The sequence below is a fragment of the Pempheris klunzingeri genome, chromosome 13 (assembly GCF_042242105.1).
Source record: "Pempheris klunzingeri isolate RE-2024b chromosome 13, fPemKlu1.hap1, whole genome shotgun sequence".
NCBI lineage: Eukaryota > Metazoa > Chordata > Actinopteri > Acropomatiformes > Pempheridae > Pempheris > Pempheris klunzingeri.
The window spans coordinates 8,159,624-8,186,101 of NC_092024.1; the positions used below are offsets into that span (position 1 = coordinate 8,159,624).

Sequence of the window (26,478 nt, forward strand, 5' to 3'; positions counted from 1 at the left end):
TTCTGCATTAAAACTTTTAGCTTTACCACTGGAGGAACTCTGTTTTCCTCTTGAAGTCCAAAAGAAAAACAAAACTCATCCTATCAAATCCTGTTCTGCAGTGCCCAGTTGATTTCTACTGGGAGCATCTATGCAACAGTTTCATTGCTTAGACCAGAGCTCATCTTTTGAAAAAGTTCACTTTAGTAACTACATTTGTCATTCTGGCAGTGCCCCAGCCTCCTTCCTTGTTTGGTCCTTTTAACTTTCCATGTAACTTTCCTCATGTCTCCTCACGGCAAGGATAAATATTTCATGAAGAGCCTGAGGCTTTCCCTGGCACATGCTGTACCTCGCTGTACCCAGGAAGCTCAAGCAGCGGAAACCAAAACAGTGGAAGTGGACCTACAACCCAGCAACAGACAGGAGCTTGCTTTTGAAATAGTTCACTCCACGTCACCATCTCTTGCACTTCAGCCCCACCTTCTCCTTTTATATCTTGCCATCCCCCCTCTGTTTCTTCTTCATCCACTTCTCACCCTCTGAGTTCCTCTCTCCGCCACTACTGCTCTGACCTATGATATCTAAGTTGGGGGGGGTCATCTAAATCAGTGAGATACATCCTCTGGTGACTGTGAATGGCTTTTAAAAATTCAATGGAAATCCATCTAATATTGTTGAAAATATTTCACTCTGGACCAAGAACACTTGAACATGAACTGACCGACAGGCCGACATTACATCCCTACACCCACATCGCTATCATGGCGAAGTAAAACTTTGTGTGGGTATCGTCTTATTCACGGTGACTTTCCTGTCATTTCGAACAAATTTCCATCTGAAACCAACTGATTAAAGCATTTCTGACAGGACCAGCTCCCAAACTAGTACTCTTTTACGGGCATGCCTGTTTTTCAAAGACACGCTCTGATGTGGTACCAACCTGTGCTGCTGTTCTCCAGAACTACACAGAATCCTCTTTGTTCGCTGTTTACCCTCAGTCTCCTTTTTTTCCCTCATCCTGTCTCCTGTGCTCTGTCCTTCAGGTGTGGCCTGGATGTGACAGACAGCTGCCAGCAGTGGCCTGGTTTCACACCTTGGCTGTCCCCCCCTTTGCAGACAGCAGCCTGGGAAACCACAGGCCACCAGGCTGGCGCCAGCCTGTACGGCTTGGAGCAGGGCAGCCGGCCCAATCAATACCTCTGCATTTCCTGTCCATTTGCTCAGGTCTCTTCATTAATAATTACTGCTTGGCGGAGCTTCAATGCGCTCGTTGGCTGGGCCAAGGGGAGAGGCTGTGTGACCTTTCCCCGCCCCTGGGTTGATTTGGATCACATACACAGGCATGGGGACAGACATAATAAGGCAACATAGATGACATTACTCCTGATGCTTTCCGTTTCCCCCTCTGTGGAGAGGAGATCACGCCAACCACCATAAAAAAAAGGGACATATTTTTGCAGCTGTTATCAGCAGAGGTACATCCCTGGTAGAGCACAACTTTGAGATATTTTCACAACTGGGTTTGTAGCTGCTCCTCAATTTGGCAAACACCCACTACATCCAGCAGCTATGATTTCAGCAGCATGTGAGGTGTGCAGGGTGAACCTGGCTGATTCTAAAAACTGAAATTTTCTGCTGCTTGGTGCATCATTTGCCGTTCATGGCACATTTTCCAGATGACAATGACAATTCCTCATAACATCTTAAAATTACGTTCTGCCTGGTATGTGCCTTTGCTGATAAGCAAAGTAACAATAAACTGCCAGGTTTTAAAATGCAGCTTGGCATGATATTTTCTCTGCACAGATGATGAAGGTTGAGTATTAGAGCCAGCACGACACACAACATGGTGTTGAAGTAATGTTTTTAATTCTTTTTTTAATGATGACCATTTCTGGATGTAACCATTGCATTTCTGATGCACACCGTCATTCACCACACAGCAGAAAACTGTTTCCTCAGACGTGAGCCAGCACCTGGCTCAAAACAACTTAATTTGTCTCTTGAGCGTCAACCGTTCGCCATTTCTCGTCCTGTAGCCTCTGCAGACAAAGACACTGCAGGGGTGTGTGTATATGTGTGTGTGTGCGTGCGCAAGTCCAGGTCAGAATTTGGTGACGGCGGAGGCGATGTTCTCTAAGGCGGATCGAGCCTCGGAGGAGGGGAAAGCCTGGATGGCCTCCAGAGCCTTGTTGCCATGGTAACGGCATAAGTCCACCGCTGAGCTGACGCCTCTCTCCGACTTAACTGTTGCCAAAAGCTGTTGAGGGATGAAAACACACGTTAGCCTGTCACGTTTGTGTCACTCCTGTCACTATCCGGCTGTCAGCACAACAAACCGTTAAGAGCCGAGGAAAGTTAGCACACTCTGAGAGGAAGGGGCTAAAAACTGGGCTGTACCACACAATCATGTTTGTATTTGCATGCTGCCCCTGGTACCACTGGAGGCAGCCTGCCACATTTAACTACAAGGGAAAGATTTCATGCTCATCACTGTAAGTTATATTTAAAAAAAAGAATTGGCAGGCCTTCTTTGATGGTGAGAAAGGAAATGCAGTGACGTGGTTTTTCTGTAGGTTCTACGCAGGTATGCCGCACTGAAATTACTGTTTGTGATGACTTTTTATAATGTCGGTCCTTCGTGTTTCACTGTGAGGGCTTACATTTGTGAATGATCTGAATTCCAACATTATTTGTTTCATTAAATCTCATATTATTCTCATTAATCATTTGAAAAAATGTCCCTGTATCTGTTTGTACAAAAGACACACACACACACACACACACACACACACACACACACACACACACACACACACACACACACACACACACACACACACACACACACACACACACACACACACACACACACACACACACACACACACACAATATGAACTTCATAGAGGAAGTGGAGGACATGAAGTCAGATCAGTCCTAACCAGCAGCTTAAGTCTACACACTGGGTGAATTTGGGCGTTTCCTTGTGCGTTACTGACGGTGTGTTGGGACATGTTTTTGCTGGGGGCGTTTTACCTCATGAATTCAGAAGATGGAAAGCCCCGTAGGCCTTCCTTCTTTTTGAAAAAACACTGCAGGTGTGGAGCTCGGCATCAGCCTGGCTGCTTATTTAATTTAGAAAATTTTATTTGTTATTTTTCACCCTCATCTTAAGTGTTTGCATTTTGGTTAACCTCCTATGTTTGACATCCTCTTCTTTCTACTTTAAACTCTTGGGCAATCATGATCGCATTAATGTTCAGGAGTTGCACATCAAAACTATTTATATTATTTATATTACAACATAATATATCATCATATAATTAGTATAGTGTTCCAGTGTGACACTCAATAAAACAGCATCATCAAATCAATATTTTCTTCCTTAGACTTGAGATGAATTTCAAATTTAAAACTAAAAATTTGTTTGTGCAATTAGTATTATCTATCATTATCTGATATCTATAACGTCAGACTTATTTCCACAAATTGTATCCAAAATGGTGCTGTGATTGGTCAGAATGTCTCAGTAAATGGATTTAAGATGCTGCTGACTTCATCATCATCACTTCTTTCGTGGACTCAAATTTCCCTTATATTATTATTGCAAAATACCTACAAATCAAATGATTTTCACTTCTATTAAATCAGGACTCTCCTTCTCCCGGAATGTTCAATTTTAAAGCCGTTTGCTGAAAAGTGCCTTTTTGGCGATGTTTTCTCACTGGGAATGAAAGTTGACTAATAGACTGAATGCAAAACAGCATAAAATGGGAGTTTCTGTAAACATTTATGGTTATTTGTCACAGTTAATGGGATGAAAGCACATGCTAAATCATGTAAAACCATTTGTAGATGCCAGAGATGTACATAAAGTTGCTCTAATTATGCATCTGTATTTTTGTACCGAGTCAAAGCAAAGTTTTACTCTCGTGGGCCCAAGGTCTTTTTTTTTTTTTCCTCCCCAAAACTTCATCCCTCCCTGTGTCCTGCTCTCAGCTTTCCTCCTCGTGTCCGCTCATCTCTCCTTCCTTCAAACTTCTCCCCGTGTCCCCTTTTCGACAGGTCTGCTGAAGGAGATTCTCTCACAATGCCACTGTCTCAGAGCCTCAGTGTCTCCTCCACAAATAGGCCTCGGTAACTAATCCTCCCCGCTCTGGTTTCAGACGGGACCAGATAACCCCCCCTCAACACCATCAGACCCCTCCTCTCTAGCTTCAGTCTCTTCTTGCACCCCTATCGCCCCCCCCACACCTTCCCTCACACATTGACTTTGGAAAGCTCATTTCTCAACTTTGATATAGGTTACAGTGAAAAGACGTCCCGTTCCCTTTTCATTTCTCCGTCAGGTGCCGTGCCAATAATCAAACAGGTGAATACAACAAGATAAAACAAAGAAAGATGGAGCTCTCTTATTGAAATGTAACACAAATATGCTACACTGGGTAAGAGCACAGCGTTTGTGCAACACATATCTCACGGAAAAAGCAGATTTTGTGCAGAGGAATAAACGAGCGGACTTACCTTAGAATAATCAAGTTCATTTCTTGCTGTTTTTACCTTGCAGAGAATAAAGAAAAGAGGAGTCATTATCAGTTAAATTCCATGGTTGCCTCAACATTACAATCAACAGTTTTCATTGACTTTTAAAAAGGTACAATTTGATGACATTGACAAATTTTTAGGGTAAGTTTAGCTTTAAACCACTGTAAGAGGAAATCGTCTGGACTTGTCAAATAAAGAACTCTTTACAAAAACCATCATGTTTACACAAAACCCAGTAAATGGTTTTCCCCAGAATGAAAACTGTTAATAAATGAAGAATGGCGAGAAATCAGATAAAATAGATAAATAAATTAAATGGTTTCTAGGCCATTCATTCACTACCAACCTTCCAAGGCCTTATTCAATGGTCCACATTTTCAAGACCAGAACGTCTTGAAAATCCAAGTTGCTTGCATTCAATAAATTTGTTTTACAGGTATGTGGTTATAAACAAATGATTTGAAAAATATCAGGCCTGATGAGGGAGCTACAAGAAAAGTAGGGGATCACCAAAGTGATTACAGCTCATCCTGAGGTGGACATAAACACCTGGAAAAAATTTTCATGCCGATCCATCCAATACATAAAATGTAAACTTCATGGTGGCGCTGGAGGGAAAGTCAGTGGGACTCTGGGGACGTCTGTATCAAATGTCATGACAATAGCTGTTGAGACATTTCAGTCTGGACCAAAGTGATGGGGCGACTGACATATGTCATTATACTCGACCTATGAGACGAGTTCAGCTAAGACATCTGGTCTGAATCTGATGCAGAGTTACCAGTGACTGAAAACTAAAAAACACCAAAATGAGAGGAGCTGCTGCAGTGTTGTCATAGACCATTCGTACCTGCTGCAGCTGCTGATGCCATTTGTGCGGGCCAACGATCTGCCGGTGGAAAACCACTGGGGCGGCGCTTAAACTGAACGACACCTGCTCTCCCGCCTTGCTGTTCAAAAACGGCTGCAGATCAGAGTTCAGCTACAGAGAAGGAGAGCACAATCGTCAATTAGGTCCCAATCTGAGATTGAGATCTTACTCCTCACACCAACCCAGCGATAGAAACGGGACCAGGTGAGTGTGCGTTGTGCCTGCCCACACTCCTGGTGACCCCGTTAATGAGCAGTGTGATGAACAGTCTGATGAAAGGCACAGCTAGCACGATGAGGATGGTTCTCCTTCAAAGACCTCATTTCTGTTTCCTCCCATGCTGAGATTCCCTGTAGGCACCGAGGCCTCCAGACAGGAAGCTACAGGGAGCCCCAGCAGGAGAGGACGTACTAACGCAGCACTGTGAGTGGGACCATTAGGAATGACTTTTAAGCTAGCACCAATAAGATCCAACTGAAAACCTCTGAACCATGAAAAGGGTTCGAGCATTATCTGGCACATTAACATTACATACTAATGACTTTTTTTTTCTAACATTCTTCCTGATTCCACATTTTCATATGTTTGTCTCTGATGCGAGACTAATGAGACACTTAGACACTTCAATTTAATAGTAGAAGATAGTAGATAGTAGAGTAACTAGTAGAAAAGACAGCTTTTATATTCAGGCCGGTACGGTTATTCAGTCACCAATCACTGTTTAAGTTTAGGAAAAAACTTCTAAAGTTACCATTTAACACTAACTCAGCTAAGGAGAGCATAGGGATGGTTTGATCAGACAAGTTGTCATGAAACCTTTATAAAAATGCTGCTTAACTCTAGTTGGTATCAATGGAGCATCGCTCACTTAAACCAAGCAGGAAAAACACAAATATAGAAATATCTCATGTGAAATAACCCAAAAAATTCCAACTTTGGTAGAATATTGTGTGTTCTCCATCATCTCCACTAAGAAGCAGTTTGAAAATATACGTCTTCAGGGTCTTAAAACCAAGACGTTCAAAGGTGATGATCTTTACTAATCTATCCTCAACAGACCAACTTCGGGGGAGCTCAGGTTAGACTTACCTTGTGGCCCAGCGATAGGTTCTTGCCGTACTTGTAGGCCAGTCTTTGGGACTCCTTGTCGTGTTTGGCGAGCTCCATCGCAGCCTGACAGCTCTTAGCCAGCAGTGCCCCATGGGACAGGAACCTCTGCTCCTCCCACGCCGCGAAGTCAAAGTCACTGGTGACACTGCTGTCCTGTAGAGCAAACAGAGACGGGAACATGGCGGGCCTGAGCTCGCTTCTACTTCTACTGTACTACTTCAAAGCTGCCGCAAAGCACCTCAGACCTCCTCAGTCAAATCAACTCCTTCTTGCTCTGTGATTTCATATTTCAGAATGTGACTGGTCGTGCACCAGAGAGCAACAGCAATTACACAGTACTTCCAATCAGTTCCTCAATAATTGGGAAAGGGACACAGCGCCAGAGAAAGAAAAACACTCTTGTAGCTCTGTAAACACTTATCTGTTATTACATATTGTTTTATGTCCATAAATAAGTCCAAAATAAAAGGTTATAAACACCACAGGTAAGAGGTTAAATAGACCCTCTGTGTACACATGAAGGGACTGTTAGAATTTGGTAAGATGTACTGTGAAGGTGTTGATAATAGGGAAAAATTATATTAAATTATAAGATGTGAACTAATTCTTGTGCATTTTCTAGAAGAAACAGACAACAGAGGAGACCTCAACTGAAACCGTTTAGAGTGCAGGTAACATTACGCCCGACACTTCTGTTGAAACCAGCTGTAAACTACTGCAGCACCTAAAAGCACAGTAAAATGAAAGGAAACTCAATGTGGTCAGTTTGAATTCAGAAAGGCTCTTTTTAATGCACTATTTATAGAGATGTGTTTTGTTTTTTCCCTCCTTTTCAATAGTCATTGGAGGCGCCTATTGTGAGAACAGTCAGAAAGCAGGATTTAACTTCTGTGCAGTTCACAGCTGGAAACAACTTCCTGATCATCTAAATGCATGCCGACCTCAGCCACTCATAATAAAAACTAAAACATCTATTTTCCTGCAGTTTCTGAATCAATTTCAGTGCACTCTTGTTTTCTTTAACTGTCCCAGATATTGTTGCCTTTTTATGCCACATATAAACAGTTCTTTTTTTTTAAAAAAAAGGCTCAATTAATACCAAAACAGCAGGGTACTGCAGATTCTAGCAAATTTTATTCACACAGAAGTAAATAGTGCACTTGTTAAGGACCATTTAAAGCATCACTTCCTGGTTGATTTTGTTCTTTTCATGGGATTTATGGACAATAAATCAAAATTAAAAACACAACATTTCTATGTTGTGAATTCATCTTGGTACTATATTTGTAGATAAAGTGCTTTGAATTACCAATATGTGTGTATGAGATGCTAAAGAAATGAGTCCGCCTTTATTTTATGTCTAAAGTCATTAATTGTCTCTCCTTATATTTAAACCCAGTCATGTATATTGTTTTTTCTATGTCTATATTGTTTTAACGGTTTTTCATCACATGAACACTTGTCACAGATCTTTTTTGCTCTACTGCCCCACATCAAAGATGGACCACATAATGAAAATAGATGCTTTACCTCTGTATTATTGTAATTCTCATGGTAGATTCCTTGAACTAAATCACCAATGGCACTCGAGATCAGTTCAAAGACCTGTCAAGCAGAAAAACAAGAGACATTTGGGTTGACATTTGACCTCTTTGCATCATCAGGACATCAAAGTTTCAAATTTACACACCATCCACTGAAAAATCAGTCAACATGTCCATCAGCAGCCATTGAAGAGTCCTTGAGCTCGGGCACTGAACCGATAACCTAGTCACTCATTATAAATCACTCTGGCTAACAGCAGTGATTAAACTCCTAAAATGTAGACGTAAATGAGGTTGATCAAAACTGACAACGCTACTCAGTTCAGCCGTGACATTTATAATTAAAAACCACAATTTCCCCTGGCTGAAGCACGAGCCAACGGCACTCTTGTCTGAGCAGCTGGTTTGGTGAATAAATCAGAGGTGAGATGAGGGTTGCAAACCAGGTGAACTGCTGCAAATTCAGCCGCTCATTATCAGGCCACAGGGGAGATCCTGTTGATTTCATAGGGCAGATCCAGGCTCGCCTTCATTCATTATACTTTGTATTTATAGAGTAAGTCCAGTCAATAGAGACAGATCAGGTGTCTGTCTGGTCTGAGGGGCTGAAACGGAGCTAAAAGGCAGATGGTGAGATGAAATAAGACTGTGTCCAGAGAGCAGAGGGGTTAACAAGGTTTTGAAGTGATGATCTGACTTTGGGGTCCTCTTTGCTCTCCTTTTTCTCCACAAATTATATGAAGATTTATTTCACTTTGCTCCTTGAGCATTCCAGATTAGTATTATTATTCTGTTGATACTAACAATATCTATACATCAGTGGTTTTCTGCAGAATTGGCACAGACAAACAGGAAAACTGGAAAATGAGTAATAGCTACTTCTTCGATCACCAGGCTATAGACTCTTCCAGTATGAGTTAATCAATATACCGCAAAAAGAAAAATGTGCTGCTTTTGGGAAAGTGACATAAGAGAATATTTACTTTCTACCTTAAAAGGGGACAACAGCTTAAAAAAAAGCTAGACATTGTCAAATAGTGCCTTGTTGAGGTCTGAGTAGTTGCTGCAGTTGCCCACTTCCTCTTACAGGGGGCATGCATGACTACATTTTAGCTTACAGAAACTCTACCGGTCCCTTATCAACCCCCAGATGAGAGGCAGCATCTTTTCACATGATTATTCAAAGTCTGGATCTAATGACTGAGTAAAAATCAGAGGTGGATCTCTCTCCGTCCTTCATTCACAGTCCCAGAACAGCGTGGACAGAGCAGCCGAGGCCACGCCTGTACAGTTCAGATGAATGAGGTTAAATTTAGAGCTCCTTCAGCTCATCCCAGACATCCTTGGTTCATCAGAAAAGTCTGGTGACGCTGGCTGCTCCGTCAGCCTCGCAGCGCCCTTTGGGTAACTGAACCCATCGGGGGAAAATATTGAGGAAACCCGAGCTTCGCCCACAGACCAAGAAGGACAATGTGCCTACAGTATTACCAGATGTGGTGTCTCTGCCTGCCTTGGGAAGTGGGGGCCGGTGGGGGTCTTTTTTTGGAAAGTATCAGATAAGCTCTCCCCCTGCCTCCCCCTTACTCCATTCCCAAATCCAGCCGGATCGTGTTTTGCCGACAGGTCTGCGAGGGGGGGAGTAACCGGAGCTCCACGGTGAGATTACTTTACAGTTTATACAAGTAGCGGCATAGGTTTCCTCTCAAGGCCACGACACATAATCTCCATCGCTCTCTCTGCCTTAAAAAAAAAAAAAAAAAAAAGGGCTGGTTTATGAGAAAAACTTCGAAAGCTGCAAGAACTACTCATCTGTCATGTGTATTAAAAAGATGCGGCACGCAGGCTGCAAGACTGCACTCACTTTGAAGCCACTATAGAATTCGCAGAATTTAATGAATGAGAAGAAAATCATTTACAGACTTGATTGCATGAGCTGAGGGTAATAATATGGCTCTATTTCATCCTGATGATGTCATCGGGGGTTGTTTGTACAAACTGGAGGTGTGGGGTTTGAGAGAAGTGGGCATTTATGAAAGATGCTTTCCAGTTGCATCATGGGAAATGTAGGATCCAGAGTTTTTGCAACTTGACCCATGCAGAGGACTAGATGTCAGGATATCTCTGCCTGTGCCGTTTTCTGTTGTTCTTTTCATAAATCTGCCTCTTGTGAGTCCCGCAACGTAAAGGAAGTGCAGTTCTAAATGGTTGTTGCAGCCCTTTAACTTATATCTAGACACAGTAGTGCTCAACAGACTTTATGCAAAATGGTGTGAGGTAAACATGCCCCCCACTAAAATACACTGGAGGTGGTAACCACTAAAAACACAGACTCATCAACTCAAGATGGATTTACGTGTACGTCATTATCAGGAGACGCCATTAGTTCAGTCATCATGGATCTAAGCACTTCTAAGACGAGAACCTCTCCTTCATGCTTAAAAGTTGAGGTCAACCTCAAGAAAATGCTCTGTTGCAAAAACAGATAACTCTCTTCAGACTGACAGTTAATATGATATTAAGGATTTCAGGATCCAAATTTCCAAGATTTGAGGTAAAAATCACATCTACAGATTGTTGTCTTTCATCCATCCCCACAGCAGAATTGAGATATGTTCTTCAGGTCCCATTTCAAACCAGGACCGAAGGTCGGCACAAACTTAAGAACACGAGGTGAAGTGAACAGGATTTTGGCAACCCGTCGTCCCACCAGCTTGAAAAAAAAAAAAAACTTTGGTAAAAACAAATTCCATTCTTGTAAGTTTATCTCAGTATGATGCACTCTTGCTTCCTGTTTGCGGTAATCTAAATGTTCATAAACCAGCGAAGAACAGCTTCACAAGAGCACAGCTCCATCTGAGCATGAGTGCATGCTGTGGTTTGCCCTCGGATCATTTTGTTTTGCTAACCTTTTCAAACATGAGTAACTGCAGGCTATCAGATGTCCTCTCTAGCCTTAAAATCTTCCATTTTGCGGATGTTTCCTGTGTTTGCCTCAGATTACATTCGCACTCCTCATAAACAGCACTGTAGTTTTGTTTGGTGAAAAATGGTCAAGCACTGCTGTGTGGTAACTTGGTGCCACCTGAGTGTTAATGGGATTGTTCTCACCTCGACAACGGTACGCATGTTCATTAAGTGTGATTAAATCATCATTACCTCAAGTCATCACCAGACCTGTCATAAGTTCAATCTCAGGGTGTTTTCTTTAACTTCCTGTGGAACCACAGAATCATTTCCATCACTGTAATTTGTATCTTATCCACAGAGTGACAATAATCTCTCATAGTACTGCTGCAGTGACAAATCCCAACACCTTTGGAATCATCTTTAATTCATGAAGGAAGTTTTGTTTCCTTAGAACTCCTGCTGTGTTTCCCATGTAAGAAGCACCATGGATACGGCTTACATCATATTTTGGGATGGCTGCCATAGAGCAGACATAAACCCAGACTGTGTGTGCTGAATGAAAAGCGGCGGGGAAGGCGATAAGGGCTGGTCGGGCTGATGGCACAGAAGGTGGGGGAGGCGGCGGTGGCGGCGGTGTTGGTGGTGGGGTGGGAGGGGTGGGTGGTTATTTTGATCCACTCAGGCAACCGCATTCTGACAGAGCAGCGTGGTGACAGCATCTGTCAGTGAGGGGTTACCAGGCTACGTGGTAGATATGATCTGTGGTGCGCTTACAAGACCACCACCACACACACATCCAAAAGTGAAAACTCAATAATACGGATTCCCATGGCGTACGTGTCTATGGTGTCTCCTGACCACATTCTCCGCCATAAAAACAGAATGAGAGCCATCAGATGTAGGAGCTCGTGTGTAACTAACTGAAGCACCTGGTAGGAGATTCTCTGTGTTTTTCTAATCATGAAACCTTCCAAACGCTGCTGTAAAGACCCGTGTCGGAGAGGTTTTGGGGAGAAATCCTCTCCCAAACAAGGAGTGATTTGTATTAAATTGTGTTTGTGTTTTGTATTACTGCTGTAAAACACTCTATAGATGAACTGGATATTCACCATGGCTGAACAGGAAAGCTAAGAGGGCCACCAACAGAAGTTTGCGCCATCATAAAATGAAAGAAAAAGACTTCAGAGCACCACCTACTGTTCGCCATTGGTTTCCACCCTAACAAAGCAACGCCTACTCGAGTTGTGATGCCTAAACTCAGGCAGCTCAACCAGAGACCAAAACAAGTGGTTACTAGGTGAAGATAACTTAAAGTGTCCCGTGGAGTTCTTTTGTAAACAAATATTCAGTGGTACTCATAGAACTATCCCTCCTTCATAACATATTTGCAGTAAAATGATGTCCCCGTTTTAATCCCATATATTGATCTGTGATTGGTCACTTGATGATGATGATGTTTTTTTGTCACTATTTCTCATGAATGTTGATAGGTAGCTATATAGGACGATCACATCCCCATTGTTAATCTGGCCCACTAAATTCTTATTGGTCAATCGTTTCTCTCACTGACTTGTCGTCCGAGTTGCTGTATGTGTGTGACAACTCGAGGGCCACGGACCAAGCAGATCTTGTCCTGTGTTCCCCTTTGGGGCCCACACTGGGCTGCACAGTTTGGATGAAAAAGAATCTCTGCCTAGTGCAGTCTAAAAACATCACACCAATGCATGCTCAGGACCAGAGATACAGGCACGATAAAATATGAGGATGTTGCTGATTAGCAGATGGCCAAGTAGGACGTTTGCACTGCAGGTGAAAAAAAGAAGAACCCCGCTCAAAAAAAACAACAACACACCATTAATTCCATGATCAGTGGGAGCTCTGCAATAAATAATCATTGCAGACGTTACATGTCGAGTTTGGATGTTGTATGAGTGAGAGAAAAGATGCAGGGATGAAGATTGACACTGATATGTGGAGCTGGAAGGTCAGCTGGGAGCTCATATTAAGTCAGCAGTGTTTCTCATTAATATCACTGATGTCAGGTCAGATATGTCACAGGGATACAGTTTGTTCTTGGCAGACAGAGTACCTTAGCGTTATCCAGTCTGGCAAGTCCTGTACAAGCGTTCGCAAGCAGGAAGTCGCCGCTCAGGACGGCCATCTTATTCCCAAACTGCATGTCCTTAAGCGGGCCGTCTGAAATCGTCCACTCCTTCAGGTTGACGATCCCACGGTGCACCACGAACGCCGTGTGGATCAACTCAGTGATTTCTGCCAAGTTCCGCTGGCTATGACACAGGAAAGGAAAGAATATATTTAAAAATCACACCCTTTTTGTCAGCTGCTTTTAAGAGGTGTTCCTGAGCCTTGACAGTTAGAGAGCTTTTTGACAGAAACATTTTCATTGTTTTTATGCAAGTCTGAAAACTCACAGAATCACATACAGGTGTGCTGACCACAGAGGAAAGAATCAAAACAAGAGATCTGAGGGTTTCATTTCGAAAAGAAAAGCATCTATTTAGTCACTAAACCTACAATATACAGATTGTTGGGTCTGTTTTTCATTTGACTGAAATATACAGCACTACTCCAAATAAAGACTGTTGGGATCATCACAGTTTATTCAACTTAGAATGATAAGAGATGTCTCTATAACTACAATTTGGTTTAAAACCCTTCCAAGTAAAAATCACCGTACTCTAGAGCATAAAGCAACACATAAGTCAGACATCTTGCCACACAGCGTGTCAAGGGTTGTGTTAAAAAAAGAAATTAAACTTATCATTAGCAAATAACAGCCATTCTTGATTATGAGAGAAAAGACATAAAAGTGGTCTCTGAATAGAGCCTTTCAGAGCAGCCTTAGGGAGGATATAATCAAATGTTGATTCAGCCATTGGTGGGGGATAATTAGGCCCTTCTCCATATGGAAGGAGCTCGCCACGCTGCGACAGGAGGGATCCATCCAGACAGGGTTGGGTGCGCTGATAGCCACTTACGACCTTCTTTCAGCCGCTGTGAGAACCTGATGAGCCAGTCGCCTGCCTTGTGCTCCAACCCCTTCCTATACACACTCACACATACACACACTCTCACACTCACACACACATGTCGTGTAGCCAGGTAATTGCCGTGTTAGACTTCGGCGTGGAAAAGATGTGATTAAAATTCAATAATGTCATCTATTTCGCCTTTCAATCACACCCATTGTCTGGTTGGTTTCTCTGCTCCGTGACGCGGAGCAACAACACGGTCTCCCCGAATGAGAGTTAATAAGTTCAGGGTTTAAATAAAAGGAATTTAACAGATTGACAGTCGCGTGTTCTCAAGGTGGCTCGGAGTGATGGCTACGCTCGACAGGTTTGAAGAGGGGAACTCGTTGTTACAACAAGAGGAGCACAACAAAGAGCTGTGGCTGATTTCTGCTCATAAAAATAACATTTTACATATCAGGCGATTCCAAGTCCAAGGTCAGCGTTATGGTGACCGTTTACTTGAGCCAAAAAACTGCATAAAATGAATGCAGTTTGGGATAAACCTGTCACGTGCTCGTGTTTTTGGCTTCACATCAGGGGAATCAGAAGCTGAAGCTGTGATTGTTATTGGTCCTTAATGAATATGCTACATTAAAATACAGACGTAGTTATCTTTAGCAAATTGAATATTATAAGACATCACTTAAAGAGTACTCCTTCTATCAGCGTTGCCGAACTCAAGACGGACAGATGGATCTAAATCGGTGCAGCAGAACCAGAGATATCGCCCTTGTTATTACATGCATTCTTCTTCCTTGACAGAACCTGGCGCCTACATTACCCACAACGCAACTCCACGCAACGCAATCTCCCCTTAAGGGGAGATGAGGAGCAGGACACAGGTCTGGTAAGCCTCCACACCCCAAAACTTTTCAAATTTTCAAATTTGTAGTCTTCAGCCCCAACCGATGCTGACCCAAGTGACCTCACTTGAGGCAATTTATCAGACTTCACGCAGCTCATTTTGTAGCAACAAAAGATATTATACAACTTTTTTTCTCCCCAACACCTGTAAACAGGCTGGGTAGAAATCGGTGAACTTCCCCTTTATTTACAAAGTCTTGTGTTTTATAAGAACGTCTCAAACAATTTTAGTTCATTACTTTTATTTCAAAGAAGTAAGTATTACAACCCTCTATCTTCTGTGATATCAGTGTACTATATTGTGATATGTGGTACATGTTCTGGAAAAAACAAATGAGGAACTGTTTATGGATAAAATAACAAATATGACAAGCAAATCCACCAAATGAGATACCTGACAAATCAAGGTACTTCATCGCACTAAAAAAATCACGAACATCTAATATTAAAATAACGCAGCACTAATCATTGCAACATTCTTCAAGATGGCCTAATAAACCCAAAGATATTAGAATGGGTTGCAGTGGTAGCAAAATCTCAGACACTTTGATATCATCTCACAGGCATTTTTAGTGTCTCATGATGGTCAGTATGTATAAGAAACACACCCTGTCAGGACTTAAGTAACACGGGGAAACACACGACCCTTGAAATTACTCTGAATTTTTGATTTTTTTAGCACTGAACAATGGCACAAAGTACCTGCCTCCGCACACCTAAATCAGTCGAACCCTGGTGCATACACATCCCAAAGCTGTGCCTCCAATCTAGCAGTCCTGATCAGAAGCAGTGGAGCTTGGGGAGGAAAAAAGGGGGACAAGGGGGCCGGTGTATAAATAGCTTTGGTGCCCAGTTGCATAGCAACCGATGCCATCTTGCAGAGGTGTAACGCCCCTCACCACGCCCCTTGTCCTGACTGTTCTGTTCCATTTTCCTCCCTCTGCAGTCTGCCTCGCCATCAAATACAGCCTTGCTGATCTGAGTGTGTCCCTGTGTGCGATTTAAAGAGGTGGCCTGTCCATCAGACCGGCTGCGTGATGTGTTCAGTGGTGTGGCTTTCATTTGTCACAAGAAATTAAGAGGTGTGGTGTGTACAAGTTGGGCTATCTGTGAATGCGTGTTTCTATCTATTTATCTATGAGTTTCTTCCTTTATTTCTTACAATTCAATTCAATGTGCTTTATTGGCATGCATATCATGAGAACAATATTATATTATATATTTATTCTATATTATGATAAATCTATCTATCACTCTATCTATCTATCTTTCATCTATCTATCCATCTATCTATCATGGTGGTGCTTTGGTGAATCATCAATGTCAGGCAGCAGAGTGGGAAATGTTTTACAAATGCTGCCTGTCAGGAGGGAGGAGACCATCCCCCGGAGGTTTCAATCACCCCCCCAAACCCACCCCACCCCGACTCCCTCCATCCTTCCATCTCTTCCATCAGAGGTGCTAATGAGCCCAGGAGAGGAGAGGGGGTGAGGGGGTGGTGGTGGGGGGAGAGGAAGAGACAAGGAGAGCAAGATAGTGCAAATGAGGTGATCAAGTCATGCTGTGAGTGCTTGTGTGTGTGTGTGTTAGGGTTTGGACTATCCATCACACATGAGCGAGCCAATGCTGCATGTTGGCTTTAGTGGTCCAGTGTCACAGTGACGTGAGCGCCAGGTTGTGACATGAGGTGAGTCTGTAATAACTGGTCCTGTAGCCAGACACGACCTGTCGACACGGCTCGGCCCCACAGCCCGAAAAAGACCCAACTCAAGCGCTTCCATGGCGCCCGGGTTATTCCAATTAGTTCTAATATTAGGATGTTTCTGCACAGACACGACTCCACCGCACACATGTGCCTTGTGCCAGCTAGCAGTAAGAAAGAAGCCTTTCAGGCACCCAGCACACAGCCACGCCAAACACAGCAGTCACTTCTGGAAACCTCTTGGCACACACCCACAACCCTGCTCTGAGCTGCATGCTGGTAGTCAGTGTGTGTGAGAAAGCTGGAGAGGAAATTGGGGTGCAATCTGAAGCATTTTAACAGCAGTGCATTCATATCACATTTAACACTTTTCATTTAAATATGTAGAAATGAATCGATAAATGTTTTTATCTCCATTCCAGAAACTTCGCCGAGTTAGTTTCTTTCATTTATGCTATAAAAAGACTTAAGAGTCTTCTGTAAATGTAATAATTAGCCAGTGGGTGGTCTGTGGATTTTTTTTCTCTGGGTACTATGGATGCCTGTGCATTAACTTCATGGCAATCCATCAAATAGTGGTTGACATATTTCTGTCTAAATCAGTGTTGACTGACACCACTAAGCCTTAAGCCATGGCCCTGGCATGGCTAAAAAGAAGAATACATGCAGATACCATATCATACACCCACAACAAGGGTAATACTTTCAGGCTGATGTATTTCAGATTGGCACAGATTTACAAGCAAACATTCATTAGGTGAAACCCCGGGTTGGATGTTACTGAATGATGGTCACGTTGTGTCCTGTAAAGTAAATTTATTACATTTAAAACTCACTTAAGCATTTTTTTGGTCAAATATATCTCCTTATCACGTAAATGCTTAGAATACAATACATTTGAATACAAAGCAACAACTGCAGAGTGGTCGCAAAGCTGAAGGGACTTTTCAACTTTTTTTTATTCCATTAGCTACAATCTAAATATGACCAAATAAAATAAAAATCATCCCATCTCGTAACTGTGGCTGTATTGCCCCCACATTCCATCATATTCACAAGATGATGTAGTGCTTCATTTACAGGAATTGATACGGATGATAACCACAGAGGACAAGATAGAATTACAATAGGATTTTATTTCACTATTTATCCTTCAGCAGTCATGTAACAGGGACAAAAGTGGCATCGCCTTTCTTGGTCTGCTTGCCAAGCACATTTATGGCCCTACAATGCAATGGTACACATGTTTATTGCCCACTGAAGAAGCACACACATGAGAACAGAAATATGTGGACGCCAGAAAGATTGCTTGCTAGTCTGTGGTTAGAGATACAAACTAATAGCTGTTAATTTGAATTACCAGCTTGGTTTTAATGTATTGGATGGTGGAAATGAACTGTGGTGATATGTCCATGAAACATGAAGCTCTATTACTGTGATTAAGGTAGGTAGATACCATTTGGCATTTAAGAAAACCCTCAAGGGCACAATGTCTTTTATTCAATGTTCTGCCAATTACCTTCTTAGTTACTACAAAAGCAGTAGCAACCAATTACATTTTTCACAGTTAGCCAGACTTGAAGGAATTTCCTGCATACGAGGAAGATTCATCAGTGCAACCCGCTGATGTTGATATTTGCACCATTTAGAGCTGTAAAGTCAAATAAGCAGAAGTGTTAAGAAAGTGTTACAGATGTCAGTGGGTGTGACAAACATGAACAAACCAGAAACAAAGCCAGAAAGACAGCTTCCTGGATATCCAACACTTTGACAGACATTTGATAGATCCAATCAGAAATGAGAGAAGTTGCAGGGCATGCACAGAACCCCTACGCCGTCGGGTGCCATACTGTGACAGTTTTTGTGAACACCCAACCTGGTGACAGTAACTTCAGGTACTTTACCTAGGGTAGATGCCGCTGACCATGTCCTGATCCAGGAGATCGGAGGCTGTGTGGCCTGGCCCTGCGGCTTTTGACAAGAGCAGTACAACTAGTCCCCTCAACTGAAAGTTGTTCTTGCTGTCGTAGACATAGCCCCTGCAAAGAAACGCCATCAGTAGATTAAAATACAGGTAGCAAAACAACAGAAGCATGTAATTTATTCACCCATATACTTCAAGTAGGAATCCACAATGCAACAGCTTTAAAAGGGAAAATATTTTCTTTGTAGTTTTTCACAATAAAAGCAGACAAGCTACACTGGCAAGCAAAGTGAGTCCTGTTGTGTCCAAGCTAAATCCAATAAGAAAGGTGCTGAGTGTGAAATGCAGTGTACAGGCTGGCAGAGGCTGCTAATAGTCGTTGTTGGTTCTAATAGTGTTAATAAGTTGTTAGCAAACAGTTTCTCATTTTCACATGCAGAGCCATCTAAGTCTCTCCCCCTAGCACTGTTTTGGTCTCCACCAGCCCCTGAGGGAAATATCGGACTCCTTAGCTGGTAAATATTCCATTATGTTCTCCCCATTATGATAATTCTCTGTGGGTTTGTTACTATGAACAATATTTTTTAAAGAGAGGCTGCTAATTCAAAACATGTGATATAGTATACATGTACGCAGTAGCAGCTTGATCCTGCACATTGGTTTGGTGCTATTTAATAGCATGATGCTACATGTTTGATGCAAAAAAAAAACACAAAGCACCAAAAAAATGATTGCAACCTGATGCCACAAAGCAAACTATACTAAACATATTTAAGGATTGTTCATCTTTATTATCATGCATGGTAGAAAAAATACTATAAGGAATATAACTGATCAGTTTTGCAGCAGGACTGTATTTCTCTTTTGGGTTTGGGGTGGGGGGTGGGGTGCACCACCGCCCCCAGCCAACAACTCTCTGACACATTCACAGAAACGCACACACACGCCCACGAAGACACACATTGAGCCCAGTGGTAGCTGCCTGCGTGGTGGGCAGATTAAATATCTTTTTACTCTCTCTGGGGAGCGGTTAGACAGAGCACCTCTAATCCTGTCCCTATGGGAGCCCCTTGTGCCATGAATCACGCTCTCGTTAGGGGCTCCGAGGTAGACAAGCGGGCCACGCCCCCCTCCGCTCGATGCCCAGACACCGGCCTCACCATCCCACCAGCAGCCCCAAGCCCCCACCTCCGCCCCCACCCTCTCTGACCCACCCCTGCACCACAGGGGGAGGTGGAGGAACCCGAGACAGAGAGTGGATGTGCGAGATAAAGCACGAGGAGAGGGAGGGGATGGGGGGAGATGGAGGGAATAGAGGCCAGACAGAAACTGGAATGCGAGAAAAAAATGACAGAAAAAATACATTAGTGATTCACAGTGTTCTGGTGCTGAAAGTGGGGGGAAAAACACACACATACTCTGAAGCCTTGCTCCTTCCCAAAACACATAAAACACTGCTTTTCCAAAAAAAATTTACAATAAAACTGACATTACGCAGGACTGTTATTCATCACAGGTCTTTAGGTTTAGTTAGGATCACTCCAACATTTTTACTCAGCTGGAAAACAGACTAATCTGATCCACTGACTGACGCACAAGCATCTTGAACTGAACAGAAAACGGCTAGAGAGCAAAAATCATGAGGCTGCTCTCCTCTTAGGGAGTCCTGGTAAGTCAGTGGCCTGAGGGTGGCAGATGATTAATATTTATGTCACTATCCACACCAGCATACATCAATCAATCACAACCGCCCTCCCGCAAAGGGGTGGAGCAAGGATGATGTGGAAAAAGAGAGATAGTGAGGCCTACGGGGAGGGAGAGAGGGAGTGGAGAGAGAGAAAGAGAGAGAGAGAGAGGAATGGGCCGCTGTCATTTTAAAGGGTTGTGAACAGGTCACCACGCCTTCTGCTCCGCAATTGCAGCGCAGGAATTCAGGAACTTTAGCCGCCCGCATGCAGAGGCTGGAATTAATGCATGCAAATGTATGACCTCACATGTTCAGTGTCATATTGATCCGCTGTCTGCCTTTTCTCCGCCTTTGTATTGAAAGAATAAATGAATGTGCCCACTCTGCCTGCACTTTTCTTAAGGACAGAATTTATGCAGTGCATCCGTCTCGACTGTGCTCAGCAGATATAGATTTTATGATCTTGATATGTTTAGAAAATTGATTTCCAGGATTTGATTCTCACAATTCCAAAAAGCGTAGTGTTGAGCAGGTGCTTCTCTTTCGGTGAGGGCATGTGCTTCACACCTTGAGAACACTTCTGCAAAGATCCTGATGAGACATGAAGTTGGTTTTTAGGACCCTTAAAATATTTTCTTCTCAGCTTCTTTCTATGAGTGACGGGATCCAACACACTTTGGTTGTTCCATTTTCTGTATTTGTTCTTTTCTCCACGCTCTTCTAACTGGTTTAATCTGGGCTGGATTAATGTGGGAAAAGGCGGGATGTTATGTAGTTCCACGCACCCAATCAGGATTTGGGTGCATGGGGGGGGCATCGTCAATCTAATCTGATCGAACAACACACACAGATCTCTGACGAAGCAAGTGAGCTCACAATTTGCAAGGCAAACTCTTCATACATGACAATTAAAAGAATCCTGTGCCAAATTTGGTGCACATTCAGTATTCTTTTTATTGCGCCGAAGGCATCATGTGTATCCTTGATACATACTGAACACATTTGCTTCCTCATAAAAAATCCGCAAAGGCCTTTTAAAAAACATTTTAAAGCCTGCGTTGTTTTACTTCCCTTTTTACTACAAACTTTCCCAAACTGCTCATTAACTTGTGGATATTAAATGTTACCGATTTGAGATCAAGTTTTCTGTGGCATTACATCAAAAGATTTATGGTGAAGCAAGAAGACACATGGTTTCTGTCAAGGCCGCCCATTGGCAACAATTACTTTTAACATCTTGATGTAGATTAGCGTAGTAAAGGCTTCAGGCCTCAATCAAAACATCAACCGTATTTAGTCTCATTAACTCACTCTCCCATAGTGCACCCTTAGTGCTGAAGCCTACGACCCACCCTTCACTCAAAAATAATGTTACTTGGATGTCAATCATTTCATTCACGTCCACACTGCACTTGAAATATGCAGGCTAGTTCATTTCAACAAATCTTAATGATCACTGTATTGATCAAGATACTGAAGACCGAGCTCGAGATTGCCAAAAAACAGTGAGAAAACAATAGAAGGAAACACTAGTCTCAGTCAAACTCTCAAGGACTGTCCTTAAAGCAAGTAAAGTTTCTTCTCCTGGGCCGCAGTCCCCTCACTGTAACTCCAGACTTTGGGGCAAAGTTAGCTGAGCTGCAGTTTTTGAGAATGAAAGGAAAGGAAAAACCGAAACCCAACTCCACGAGGGTCTGCCTGTCTGCTATTGTGGATATTTTTATCTGCCGCGCGTCTAAGGCGGAGACACAGTGGGAAATACGAACCAGCCAACCCAAGCTGACAGTGAGGAGTCAGACTGTCAAGAGGTCTGCTCCCCCCCCTGCCCCCTGCTACAACACCCAAATGGATTGTCATATCAGATTTAGGTGTATAGGTTATTACACCCTTGGGCTCCTGTTTCCAACACACCCGTCTGCATGGCGGGATTGAGTTTGAGGACTCTCTCTTCTCGTTCTCTTTCCTTGGTTCCCTAAGTTCCTGATTTCTTTGATAAAACATAAGAAAGCTCAAACAACTCCTTCGATAAAGTGACGGGATAATATTTGGGAGATGAAGATGTTTGTGTGTCAGGCTCCTTTTTCATTGGTTCATACTTGTGGACTTGCAGTTGCATCACAAATCAGCTCTATATACCAGATATAAAAAACATAACATGTCTGGCATGGCCATAGATCTGTTTACAAGCATGTCAAGTTCATTTCTACCCAAGAAGAGGTGACTGTGACATAGTCTTTTGCCCTTGTTTGTGGAATAATTTCAATAATAACTTCGGAGAGAAAACATAATTTATCGACCTAACTGGAAACGGTGGTCCAAGTATCAAGAGTGGCACTTGCATAGTTTGAGCATAGTCGTGCCTCTTTGCTCAATTCTTCTTCGAATTTTTCTCTCTTTCTCTGCTTTTGTGCTCTTCAATTAATAATTTCACACAGACCAAATTCGGAGCAAAAAAAAAAAAAAGAACTCAATGGCCTATAGTGGCACCGCTCTGCTTGTTAGTCAGGATTTAGTCTGATTTACATGCTGCATATTAGCAGTTGAACTGTCACCAGTTTTAAGTTGTTTCTGTCCAGCGGGAGCCATTCATTGCTTCCATCAATGTTCTCCTGGACCCACATATTCAGTACTGTGCAAACGTTTTAGGCAGGTGTAAAGAAATGCTGTAAAGTAAGAACGCTTTCAAAAATATAAAATGTAATTGTTTTGTTTTTTTTAGCAATTTACAAAATGCAAAGTGAGCGAATAGAAGAAAAATCTAAATCTAAATCAATATTTGGTGTGACCACCCTTTGCCTTCAAAACACCATCAGTTCTTCAGGTACACTTGCACACAAACGTAGGTTGTTCCAAACATGTTGGAGAACCATCCACAGATCTTCTGTGGATGTCGGCTGCCTCAGATCCATCTGTCTCTTCATGTTATACCAGACAGACTCCATGATGGTGAGATCAGGGCTCTGTGGGGGCCACACCATCACTGCCCTCACTCCTTGTTCTTCTTTATACTGAAGATAATTCCTAATGACATTGGCTGTATGTTTGGGGTCGTTGTCCTGCTGCAGAATACATTTGGGGCCAATCAGACACCTCCCTGATTGTATTGCATGATGGATAAATATCTGCCTGTGTCTCTCAGCATTGAGGACACCATTAAGGAAGGGAAGCAAGCAGAATGTCTCTTTCATCTGCTGCACTAAGTTACCTTGGCTGACCGCTGCCTCTACGGTCCTCAGCGTTGCCTGTTTCTTTGTGCTTCTTCAAAAGAGCTTGAACATCTTTACCTGGGAGAGACCTTGCTGATGCAGTATAACTACCTTGAGTCTTGTTGCTGTGCTCAGTCTTGCCGTGATGACCTGTGACATGAAACTGTCCTCCACAGCCTCACCTTAGCAGCAGAGTTTGGTGGTTCTTCACCCAGTTTTAAGCCTCCTACAGCTGTTTCTGTTTCAGTTAATGACTGATGCTTCTACCTACATATGAAACTGATGATCATTAGCACCTGCTTGGTATAACTGGTTAATCATCCTGCAAAATCCCTGACTTTGTGCAAGTGTACTTAGAAGAATTAATGCTGTTTTGAAAGCAAAGGGTGGTCACACCAAATATTCATTTGATTTAGATTTGTCTTCTGTTTGCTCACTTTGCATTTTAAATTCTATTCAATTTTAAAATTTATGAAAGCACTCTTACTTTACAGCATTTCTTCACACTGGCCTAAAACTTTTGCACAATACTGTATCTTCACGTTTCTGACCTATATGCATCAGAAATGTTAGTTCATACTGTGATTTTGTTGGCATGTTCTGTATACTCGACATCTATTACATGTCTGTCTGTCCTGGGAGAAGGATCCCTCCTCTGTTGCTCTTCCCAAAGTTTCTTCCATTTGTCCTTATTTGGGGAGTTTTTCCTCATCAGAACTGATGGTCTAAGGACAGAGGGTCATACTCTGTACTCCGTGTAGTAAAGCCCTATGAGGCAATATGTGATTTGTGATTCTGGGATATATATATAAAATTTGACTTGACATTATGCTCACTGAGGGCGAGGAAGACGAAGACTGCAAGCTAGTTAACATTAACATTAACTATTCTGAATTCAAAATACTTAACATCCACATTTCAAACTGTTTTATGGGGAAATAAATGCTCCCAACACAGTTGTTGGAGCTCAGGGATTCACACAGTGTGCTGTGATGAAGCACACTGAATATAAACAGAACTTCTGTTTGTTTACAAGAAAACTCCACAGGGCAGCTTTCATAGTTTATGTGGGAACGTAGCTTATTTTTCCCTCACATCCAATAGTCAAATGCTGAATGCTTATGAGCAGTGTTGGGCCGATGCAGCAGTTGGCAGACAAGACTATGAAATCAGGTCAAAATAAAAAGAGAGAACGATCTGGGGCATTGAGTTGGGATCAGCACCGCTTTTCTTCTGGTGTTCTTGCGCTTTATTTCTCCTTTGAAGGAAAGAAACCAAATCCTTTGCAAATCCCTTGACTCTGGTTTGAAGTAACTGCATTTACCTACATTTTCGAGTTTGTCAAATCAATTAGGTGCGTCGTCAGTCAAGGGAGAGCGTACAAATCAAAGTTTTTTTTTAGATAAACCAAAAATTTTGATTGTAACTCAGTAGCACTACCACCGAAACTCTTTATATTCCACCAGATGCTCTAAGAGGGTTGTTATGAGATGAGGACGTTTGTTATGATGCTGTTATGAGAATTCCCAGGAGCATACTTCAACAGTAAAACATCATTTTTGTAATACAACAATATGTGTTTGTGTGTTTGACTGTCAGGAAATAGACACGTCGGGATCTGAGCTGTGCTCCTTCGTGTCTGGTGAGTACCATGCAGCCACACTGGGTTTAAGTATAAAGACTATTTTACTGCCACGCTCCCCTCAGCATGCTCCTCGGCGCACAACACACACCTGATAAAACCTACATTTTAGATGGTTATCACAAAAATAATTCAGCAAGCACAACATAGCATCTGACGGCTGTCATAGCTATCAAGAGACGCCCATCATCGACATATGGCTGTCGCTTGACTGAAAGAAACCTTTATTGATTACAGACAATTGCTGTTTACCCACATGCCTACAGACTGAGGAAAGGGGATACTATGAATGCATCTGCAGGTGGGGTCAAGTGTGTTTATGTTTGCGTCTGGGTCTGTACAAAATAAGTATCAAGCCACAATGAAATGAGAGCTGCCAGATGACCTGCTGGGCTGCATTTTTATGTCTGACTTGTATTTGTTTTTGGGTAAAACAGAGGCTTATCAATAATTTGACTGTAATGGGCTGTACAATAGTTTCATAAGTAAAAAAATATGATAATATGAGAGGCACAAACTAGAGTTAGCTCTGATAAAAAGGGAACAATGGCACTGGTTTTATTGATCAGGAAAAACTCCCTGCAGGCTTAGGTGGTTTGAATTCATGCCGAAACAGAGTGAGTTAAATAACAAGATGTGTCCTCTTATTATTACTTATTACTTATCGTTAAGGCTTTGCTGACAGACAGATTGGTGTTATTTACCTAGATTTTTGAATACAGTTTGGTTTGGCGTTTGGAGACAGAGCCCTATATGGAAGTTTAGAAGAAAGCAGGATCATTTCCGTAGTGTTACCTTGCTGTGTTGAGTAAAGGGTGTTGAGTCCCGATCAGCCTCCTGACGTGCATGGCAATATTACTGAACTCATCACTGAGAAGGCAGCGGAGGTTCAAGAAGGAAGTCGAATATCCGACGATCCTCTCTGCATCGGAGACCACCTTAGTCCAGTTTGAAGGTCCAGAGCTGGACAACAGATTCAGTGTCCTCTGTCCTCGGCTGGTCAAAGTCTTGCAGGACAGTCGTGACCATATAGTTGGCACCATTTTGTGTTGAACGTTAACGTCCTTTCTATTTTGAGATAGTTGCTCGAAGGGCCATTCAAGTACTTGCCACCATCTTTAAATTGCATCACCAGATTCAACTGCTAGCGTTGCGACGCGTCCGTAAACAGTGCCACATTTGTTTCATTTATAAAAACGTATAATTTTCTATCCAGACAGCTCTGACTTGCTGTAACTGTGAGTGTAACTAACTATGTTTCACAACACAAGACCCGACACTGTGCGCCGCCATCTTTAATCACGTAAGATGTTGCGTCGTGAAACGTAATGACGCTGTTGTCAACTTTTGATACGCCCCGTTCTGTGTGGAGAGCACTTTCGGCAAAACTCCGTTAGAAAAATCGGACAGTTTAACATTATTTTGTTTTTTTGTCAAAGCTTCACACTGATAGGCC

At 42.6% G+C, this 26,478-nt stretch overlaps 1 protein-coding gene across 1 annotated transcript; it reads right to left on the reverse strand.

Annotated features, from left to right (window-relative positions):
• Window positions 1-1,829: 1,829 nt before the first annotated feature.
• On the reverse strand, window positions 1,830-26,302 carry pdss2 (prenyl (decaprenyl) diphosphate synthase, subunit 2). The gene is made up of 8 exons (XM_070842547.1): window positions 25,818-26,302; window positions 18,468-18,602; window positions 13,052-13,250; window positions 8,042-8,116; window positions 6,491-6,664; window positions 5,381-5,512; window positions 4,510-4,545; window positions 1,830-2,242 (listed from the first exon to the last, which is right to left on the reverse strand). Exons 1-8 carry the CDS (start codon window positions 26,063-26,065, stop codon window positions 2,087-2,089), a joined length of 1,155 nt encoding a protein of 384 aa, XP_070698648.1. The 5' UTR covers window positions 26,066-26,302; the 3' UTR covers window positions 1,830-2,086.
• Window positions 26,303-26,478: the final 176 nt, after the last annotated feature.

What these genes read in the sequence shown, in the direction of transcription:
- pdss2 (XM_070842547.1), bottom strand. Translation starts at nt 26,065, where the DNA reads ATGGTGCCAACTATATGGTCACGACTGTCCTGCAAGACTTTGACCAGC. An exon ending in GGCATCAGCAGCTGCAGCAG is followed by an intron (nt 4,546 to 5,380) that starts GTACGAATGGTC and finishes ATTCTCTGCAAG; the next exon opens with GTAAAAACAGCAAGAAATGA. An exon ending in ATGAACTTGATTATTCTAAG is followed by an intron (nt 2,243 to 4,509) that starts GTAAGTCCGCTC and finishes ATCCCTCAACAG; the next exon opens with CTTTTGGCAACAGTTAAGTC.